The sequence below is a fragment of the Euphorbia lathyris genome, chromosome 8, assembly GCF_963576675.1.
Source record: "Euphorbia lathyris chromosome 8, ddEupLath1.1, whole genome shotgun sequence".
In the NCBI taxonomy this organism is placed as follows: domain Eukaryota; kingdom Viridiplantae; phylum Streptophyta; class Magnoliopsida; order Malpighiales; family Euphorbiaceae; genus Euphorbia; species Euphorbia lathyris.
In genome coordinates, this window is record NC_088917.1 from 72,737,024 (window position 1) to 72,746,749 (window position 9,726).

At 33.9% G+C, this 9,726-nt stretch overlaps 1 protein-coding gene across 1 annotated transcript; it reads right to left on the reverse strand.

Annotated features, from left to right (window-relative positions):
* Positions 1 to 3,370: 3,370 nt before the first annotated feature.
* LOC136204000 (uncharacterized) lies at positions 3,371 to 9,365 on the reverse strand. Its single transcript, XM_065995204.1, has 5 exons — positions 9,088 to 9,365; positions 6,427 to 6,472; positions 6,103 to 6,229; positions 4,815 to 4,919; positions 3,371 to 4,296 (listed from the first exon to the last, which is right to left on the reverse strand). The coding sequence occupies exons 1-5, from the start codon at positions 9,363 to 9,365 to the stop codon at positions 3,674 to 3,676; spliced, it is 1,179 nt and encodes a 392-aa protein (XP_065851276.1). The 3' UTR covers positions 3,371 to 3,673.
* Between the last annotated feature and the right edge of the window lie 361 nt (positions 9,366 to 9,726).

The window sequence follows — 9,726 nt, forward strand, 5'->3', positions numbered from 1 at the left end:
ATAAGGTCAAACTCTTCTTTCATAGAAGCACACTTTTAAACATCTCAGCAGATGCTTTCTATTCTTAGAATTTTGAATTTTTTTTATCAGATTGCACTAAAATCACAAACAAATCATCTACATTAATGTCGACCAGAGGTTTATGAAAAATTTGAGAAGAGGAAACCTTATGCAAATGAAGGTGTTGACGAACAAGTAGAAGTTGGTTTTGGTAAAAAATGATCTGTCTAATTCCAGTCTAATTCCAGCCAAGAATAAACATACCCTACTATTAGTAGAAGTTGATATCCAAAAATTGATTTGGGCTAAATTGACTTTTCATGTCAAGTTAAAAGGTGAATTTGACCCTTTATTTATTTTTGCACCCTATTCAATTAAGACTTAATATATCATTTGCCTCCTGAACTTCTCCAAAAAACTTGATTGGCCTCTTGAACTTCTCCAAAAAACTTGATTGGCCTCTTGAACTTTCGAAGTGTCTCGATAGCTCTCTAAACTTGCATAAAATGTTCAGTTAGCCTTCTAAACTTGCATAAAATGTAATCAATTAATCACTCGTTTTTTTTTTTTTAAAAAGTCAAATGTAGAAGATGTATTGCATACGTCTTTAAAAAAAAAAGTAAAACGATCAACACGGGTTATCTTAGAATTAAAATTTCAGTTTATGTTAGCTATTGTTTCCTATTTGGTCAAGACGGGTTATTAAGTCTAATTTAGTTCCTATTTGGTCGAGGCGGGTTATTTTAGAAATTAAAATTTCATTTTATATTAGTTATTGTTTCCTTTTTCATAAAAGAAATGTGTAAATTACATCAATGACCATTGAATTTTAACCATTTTAATATTATAACCACTGAAATTTAATTTTTAATAGTATATCATTGCAATTTATATTTTTTTAACACTATTAGCCACTCAATTTTAACTAACTCCTCAAAATAACCATTAACGATCTCAAAATGAAAATATTCAAGAATTAAAGTTGTTCAGAATGACATTTACTATAAAACTATATTTTTTTTATCTTCCAAAAAATGATAGCTTTCTCTCTCTAAAAATTCATTCTCTCTTTCTAACAAAACAACACATAAATGACCTCAAAACAAAGAATTTCAAAAATTAAAGTTTATTAGAATATCATTAACTCTTCAAATTTTTTATTTTTATGGTGTCAACCATCGTTTTGAGACGTTGAGTAGCCACTAGTTTTAAAAAGTGTAAATTTCGGTGGTCATACCGTTAAGAATTAAAGTTTAGTGACTACAATATTAAAATATGTAAAGGTCAGTGACCGTGGGTGTAATTTACCCTAAAGGAAACCGATTGTAATCAGAATTCAGGTCGGTCGGCGATCCAAGTACAATCAGGATTCAGGTCGGTCGGCGATCCAAGTACAATTCCATTTCCGATTACAAAAAGGAAAGAAATCAAAATCTATAAATACGATTTCAGATATCAGTTTTTCAAAAAGTAAATTAAGGATTTCCAATGGAGGCAAAACCAGTAATCATACGAGAAGTTTGGGCAGAAAACCTTGAATTCGAATTTTCACTAATTGAAAAAGCAATTCCTCTTCATCCTCTAGTTTCTCTGGATACTGAATTTCCAGGTACCATTTTCAAATCCAATCACAACTCTTCAGCCTCTCCTCATGACGTCTACTCGAACATGAAACTCAACGTCGATGTCTTGAAAATAGTTCAACTCGGTCTCACTCTATCTGATCCAAACGGAAACCTTCCAAGTTTCGGCACAGAATCATCCTACATCTGGCAGTTCAACTTCCGAGATTTCGATATCCACAGGGATCCCTGCAATGAAGAGTCAATTAAACTACTAAAGAAACAAGGGATCGACTTCAACAAGAACAGAGAAAAAGGAATTGATTCTAGGATTTTTGGTGGCAGATGGGTTTGGAGTTTAGTGATGAGTCACTACAAATCTTCATCGACATGGATAACGTTTCATGGGGGTTATGATATCGGCTTGTTGATCAAGATTTTCACGGGACAAAACTTACCGTCTCAGCTGGAGTGGTTTCTGAAATTGGTGGAGTTTTACTTCGGAAATCATGTTTATGATTTGAAATACATGAGTTATAACCACGGATTGCATGGCGGTTTGGAAAAATTGGCTACCAATATGGGTGTGTATAGAATATGCGGAAATAGCCACGAAGCAGGTTCAGATAGTTTGTTAACTCTCCAAACTTTCATCAAATTTCTGCATCTTTACTTTGATCGTATCAATTTCAATGCTTCCCACGGAGTGTTGTATGGACTTTGCTTCAAGACGGACTTTCCACATTTTTTACCGATCAAAGTCTATGCCAACACTTATAGGACTTTCCCTTCAGTACAATTGGCTACATGATTTCAAGTCACAAAAGTTTTAGGACTCATTTTAATTTACTTGTTGTTACGGTCTAATGTTGTTGTAAAAGTTAGTCTCTTCTTTTGAAAAATATTACTTTTTATTTTAAAAGTTAAACACTAGTTCTCTAACCTTAAATTGAATATAGCTTTTATTATTATTTTATATTTTTTAGAGTCAAAATATTAAATTTTACGTGTTTCTCAAAATAAAGATTAAAATATTATCTCTCAAAAATAGAGTGAATTTAAAATTCATATTTAATTAATCAGTAAATGTGTATATGATGTTTTAATGTATTAACCTAATTGTTTCTAGAGTTAATTTAAAAAGACACGTTTCGTTTTATGAATTTGTAGACGTTGTTTGCCGGTAAAAAAAAAAAATCTTATATGGCAATGAGCAATTTTAAACCAGAGGCTTACAAAAAAAATCTGAGGCTTATTGATGAACTTCCATTGCTAGTTACCCAACAAAGATATGTTAAAGTCTCGAAGATTTCTAAAACTCAAATCTCCATTGTCTTTATTCTGTCGTAATTTAGACCAGTCAAATGAGTTTAATTGTATTTATATAATAACTTTTTTAACTAATAAATAAGAAAGTACAAAAATACAAATTTAATTAATTTTCAACTAGCCTCTAATTAATTCTCGAGACTCTTGTCCGCTCGATTAGCGCTTAATATTTTTTACAACTTAATGTTCTTTATGCTCAGATTCAGAATTTACAGAAATGCTTTAATGGCTATAAATGGTTAATTTAAATTTTTTATTGGAAGAGTACATAAACGTATGGATAATTTTATACTAACCTGTCAATTTAAGAACGAACGAGAAGGAATTAGAATGTAATAGTATTTGATTGATGATATATATAATCGAGGGATTCTCTTCTTCATATATCATATGTGATGATATCCGTTCTGTCGATCAGCATTTTCGGTTTCTTAAACCTTTTCTCCAAGTGAAAGTCGCATAAAACCACCCGTCTAAAATGAATTCTGGTGTCCGGGGGTACAACGGATCCCCGTACTCCCTCCGCCTTTGATTTTGTTCATGGGAGCTGTAACTTGGTTGCTGTTTTCAGCAACGTTAGCAAGTAGATTACAGTGAAAAGTCTTATTTTCTAAAAAAGCTTAATAGCACAATTCAGTCAATCATATACATAATTACAACAATATCTTCACAAAGATCATGCACAAGTAAAATTTTATTACTCAAGGTGCTGTAAATCACCAGCCCGAAATTTCGATGCTAAATTCAATTCCGAATCTGCAAAACCAGAACTAAGCGTCTCCTCATTCAACTGAAAACTCATACAGCATAGTGTGCTTGTATGTCTCACCAGGTTGAACAATCACTGACGGAAAATTCGGCTGGTTCACAGCATTCGGGAATCCCTGCGTTTCCAAACAAGCAGCAGATTGCTTTCCATACGTCGCACCTCCTTTACCAACGACACCATTCACATAGTTTGCAGTATAGAACTGCATCCCAGGCGCATTGGTCCACAAGTTCAGGACTCTAGAGCTTGATGGATCCTTGAGTCTTGCTGCACGTTTTAGACCCGCTTTCTCTTCCCCGGAGTCGAGCACGTAGTTGTGATCATATCCTAAACCAACTTCTTGAATCGAAGCACCGATCACTTTCTCAGAAGTGAAATCGAATGGAGTGCCTTTAACAGGCATGAGTTCACCTGTTGGTACAGTGTTCTCGTCTACTGGCGTAATTTGAGTTCCCCATATTTGGATGGAATGGTCGAGTATGCTCCCCGAGTTGTGACCGGCTAAGTTCCAGTATGTATGCTGAGCTAAGCTGACTGGAGTAGCTTTGTCCTTGCGCACAGCTTCCATGTCGAGCCGTAAAGTGGTGCTTGAAGTAAGTGTATAAGTTGCAGAAACAGAAAGATCACCAGGGTAACCTATTACAGGAAGAAAAAAGCAAGATCAGAAATATCAAAATTTAAAATTTAGCCCTTGTAGTTGGTACAATTTAACGCTTTGGTACATGTACTTTAATTTTTTGTAAATTTGATGATCAATAGGCAGTTTCATTTGCAACATTACACAATATGCGAAAATAGTTTGACCTCGTGCTGGAACGTGCAATATACTGCTATCAGAATCATTCTTGTGCCAAATTTCTATTAATGATATATATAGGGGGGTTAGGAGGCTTCAGCACCCACTGTTCACACGAAAATGCCGAAAATTCTATGGAAATTGTGCAGAGGACCTTAATTATTTTATGTAAAACACTCAAAAAAATCAATTTAGCACCCATAAATCACGATAAGAACCACCTCTCAGTGAATCATGGATCCGTCTATATATATAAGTATAAGAGACAAAATGGCATATCGTGTCAAGTATAGCGACTAAATTTTCGCTTTCTCCTATAAAAAAGAATGAAGAGAGAAAGAGAGAAAGAGAGGCGTACCTTCTTCTCCATCATGACTCTGGTATTTGAATGTAATTGATGGGTTGTCTCCCTTCTTTTGTTCTACTACATCCCATATCACCTTATCGAAACCCTTATGTCCTCCTAATCAGAATTGAAATTCAAGGAAGAACCATGTTCATATATGAGCATTTAAACTGAACTGAAATGTAGATCAATTGCAAGAATACTATCTACAAATACTCTTAAGAGCTACAAAAATGTTAATACATGAAACAGAAATTGTATCAGTATATGTACATTTTGTAAATTTGCAAAAGAAAACTTCTTCAAACTAATAAGAAAGAGTCATCTGCGGAACAGATATTTTGATTCAGATGCTTTATCCAGAAAACAAGTGATGTGGCTTTCTTTGTGACGAAACAAAGTGTACATATGACTTCTACTTTCATTTTTCAAACAAATCACCATATTAGGAGTATTATAAGTTCCGCCGAGCCTATTGACAAATAAAATGAATTGTAAAAGTTGAACTAAGAGGCTTTGATACCATGTAAACATAAGTTGAACTCATCCCAAAATTACCTCAAAGGGATAGGAGGATTGACTCTCACTTATAAAAAAACAGATTGCCTTTATTGCTAGCTAGTGCGGGATTGGAGATGTAAACGGAGCAGGGCAGGGATTTTATTCCCCATCCCCATCCCTGAATCCTAAGCGGGATTTCTTTTGTCCCAGTCCTCAGGGGGGCGGGGGGATTCCCATTTATATATATATATATATAAATTTATTCTATTTTTTCTCAATTTTCTTGGCATTTGGCATAGTATAATGAAAAATAAGATTGAGTTAATAAAAAATAGATGTTAAACGGAGAATTAACCAGTGAATCCGTGGGGGCATATTAGAGACAGGTATGAGCATCCCCACGGGTTAGGGATACCTATCCCCGTCCCCATCCCTACTTGCAGGGAACAAAACAATCCCCATCCCTGTACCGCGAGAATTCTAATCAGGGATTCTCATCCCCAATCCCCATCGGGTTTGCAACCCTATTTGGGAGACTTCACACTGCTTATTTTCAAAACCGGTGTTTTCACTAAACAAAAAGAAATGAAAAAAACAAGCAAAAACAAAAGTTCCATTTATGGTTTTTGAATCATTAAACTATAAAGTAAAGAAGGAAATCATCCAAATAATTGTTCCAAAATCAAAACAAGACGGTCATTCCGGCAGTACTATTTATACCAATGTAATAAAACTTCAAACAAGATGCAACTAAAATTAAAAAGATAAAAAAGGGTTGAAGAGTTTGATGATCACTCACCATGAAGACTGTTTGGAGGCTTGTTAATGGACAAACTGTAGTCAACACCATTAAGACTAAATTTTCCATTTCTGATCCGATTTGCAACCCGACCCACAATGCACCCAAAATAAGGTGCAGCTCCTTTCTGCTCACATTGACATTTAATCAAACAGGATTAAGGCACGAACTAATAACCCAAGGGGGAAAACCAGATCATAAATTTATGCATCTACAGATTATAAATTCACAAATTCACAATAACATGATCGATCAGAAAAATCAATTGGCTCAATTATCAGTTGAATTGGAACATGAAATTGAACGAAAATTGAAGAGAATTACCAGATATGGCCAGCGGTGGATCCAAGATTTGAGGGAGGGGTCAAAACTGTGTAAAAAAAATTTAGACTAATTTTTGTAGCAGAGCAAACGTTTTAAATTGTGTAATTTTACCTCTAATTTTGTAGGTAAAAAGATGAATTTCAGATACTATTATAACATATAATTATTATTTTTTCTTTATTTTATACTAATTGCATATCAATTTGTTCTATAAAAAAAATATAATGTTTTTTATAATTTAATAATAAAATTAGATATTAATATTTATAAATTCGGTGAATTTTTTGAATTTTTTTCGTCTAATTTGTACAAATACAATATTTTTTCAATATTTTTTTCATATCCTAACATATGTTTGTGATTTGTTACTGATAAAATAACGCATTTGTGAAGTGTAGATGATAAGATTCATGACCGAGAAGACAGTCTGATGAATTATTTCTCAAATTGACCCAATTTATCAACGTTAGGGGTAAAACTACTTTTGACTTTCAAAATTAGGGATAAAATTGCACAATTTTAAACGTTAAGGGTAAAATTGCAACCTAAAATGTTAGGGGTATTTTTGCACTTTAACTATTTATTTTGAAATCGTTATCACCCAATTTAACAAAATCAATTCAAAATAAAAAAATTGCAAATCACAAGATTTGATTTGTAACAATAAAAACTACTGAAAAAACTTAAACTTGTAATCACGTAGTTTAATTTGAAATTAACCATAGGGTTTATTCGGATCTATAATAATAATAAAAAAAATTAGAGTAGATTTATTTCGAGAATCAACTATGTAATGCACTGTTTCATATTCATCATCACATAATCCATGCTTTAATTGGCAAGTCATTTTGATAAAGTTTTAGTAAAAAAATCAACAAATATATATTCTATTAAACACAGGCTTGATTTAGTTTTTTTTTTGAAAAAGTTAATTATAAGCCTAAACCATACGCAACCCCCTAAACTTGTCAATTTTGATCATTTTGCCCCCTGAACTTACGGGACGACCTATTTGCCCCCTCAACTATTTAAAAGTGGTACTAGTAACCCCCTAATTTCGTTATAACGGAAACAAAATGAAATTCCAATATTAGTACAAGTGTTCATGGAAGTATTAGAACCAGCCTGCATATATATAACCTCATTTGCAGCTTGTTTTAGTAGTGCACAACCCTGTATACAATTTTTATAAGAGAAGTTGTGTACTGTCTATACTAACCTTATTTGCAGCTTATTTTAGTAGTGCACAACCCTTTTTATTATGACATTAGTCCTTGCAATGAGATATGTCATAATTGTTTTCGTTATAATGAAAACATGGGGTTGCTAATACCACTTTTAAATAGTTGAAGGGGTAAATGGGTCGTCCCGTAAGTTGAGGGAGCAAAATGACTAAAAGTGACAAGTTCAGGGGGCTGCGTATGGTTTAGGCCTTAATTATACTTATTTTTTCTTAGTAATTGATATCAAGAATACAAACTTAATATATGGTACTTATAAAATTCAAACCAGCACTTGGAAAAAGGAATACATGGCGCTACCATAGTAAAACTGGTGAATACTGGTCAATACGAATCTGTATTGGAAACCCTAATTAGGGAGGTTTTAAAAGACCCCGTCAAGAATCCACTAGTTATAGCAATCAGGCTTGACTCCGTGAATTACGAGGGGCTTGAAGGATATTAGACCTCCATAATCCAATTGTATGTTCACCTATCAGTAAGTGACACATAATGCATAGATAGTTAGAAGTTTAATACAATTTTATATTAAATTCTCCTCCAATATTGAATTTCATTCAACATCTAATGTAAACAGTTGGGCTCTGAAATTTGGTATAAAATTGGAAGAGATGAGGATCTCGAAAAGGAGGAGAATTCACATCTAAGCTTTAAAATTGGAGGTGATAATATTAATTACTAATTCGTGTGATAATATTAACCACTAATTCATGATTAATTAGTTACATGTGAAAGCTTGAGTTTTGAATGGTATGGGAAAACATACTATTTTCGTAAAAGCATGTTTTGGAAATAGTTGGGAATACAAATGAGTCTTGTGTTTCCATTAATCTTTTAGAGCCTATAAATATGCATATAACCATTGATTCATAACACAATTAAGAGCAAAGAAGATTAGAGAGTTTCGAAAACATTTGAGTCGACATTCGTTGCAGGTTCTTCTAAGCAGAGTCATGATGGGAATGGTTCTAGTGAGGGTAGCCGGAATGGTGATCGCGGTGGTGGTTAGACCTAACAACAACAGTCTTAGTGGCAGAGACAATCTCCCTGACCGTACCATCTGTGAGGTTGGATGTTGTAGTAATTAACTTTTAAGAGTTTAGAACCAACACAAAGAGTTTGGAACCAACACTAACTTCTATTGAACTTCAAATAATTAAATAAAACATTATCTGCTGATAAATTAACTAAGGCACATTTCCAACAAACTCCTCCTTCCCTTGGTATTTACAAACACCCAACTTGTTTCTCAAATATTCGAATCTTCCTTTTGATTCAAAGTTTGTTTTGATGATGTACTTCCCATCACCATTCTAGAATTGGAGCAATTCTCTCCAAATGCTTCATATTGGTGCACATCTCACCAATTTCAAAACAATGTTTCTTCTTCTTCTTCTTCGGCAACATGTGTCAACTTGACACTTTCTTCAGACTTGGTTCTACAATTCTTTTGAATATGTTCAAACCTTTTGCACTTGTGACACTGAGGCTTCCCTTTGTGCCAGCAATCAAGGAAATTTGACTGATATCTCTGGAATCTTTCAGAGATGAAATTTTTGCCTCAAATCTTTCGGGCAAACTTACAAGCACTTTCTCTACGATCCGTCTTTCGGGTAGATCATCTCCCATCAATCGGATTTTATTTATCATCGTCATTAGTTTATCAGAAAACTCTTGTAGAGTCTCCTTTTCTTCCATTCTCAAAATCTCAAAATCTCTTTTGAGATTTAACAATTGCATTCTTCTTGTTCTATCATTGTCATGATAGAGACCCTTCAAAGTCTCCCAAGCTTGCTAATTCTGGCCATCAAAAACTGGTGCAACAACCTGATTAAAAGATACTGCATCTGCTTCTATACTCCACAATGGACAACTCCTCTCCTTCTCCTTCTACAACTACTCTTTTGGCTAAGAGTCCAGTCCCATACCGCCAGCAGCCACAACATGGATTACTTGGATCAAGACAAATTCAACAGCAATAGGCCTACAACGCTTCAGTGGGCTATGCACCAATGGACATTGAGCAAGCAATGCATACTATGTCTCTCTCTACACTCGA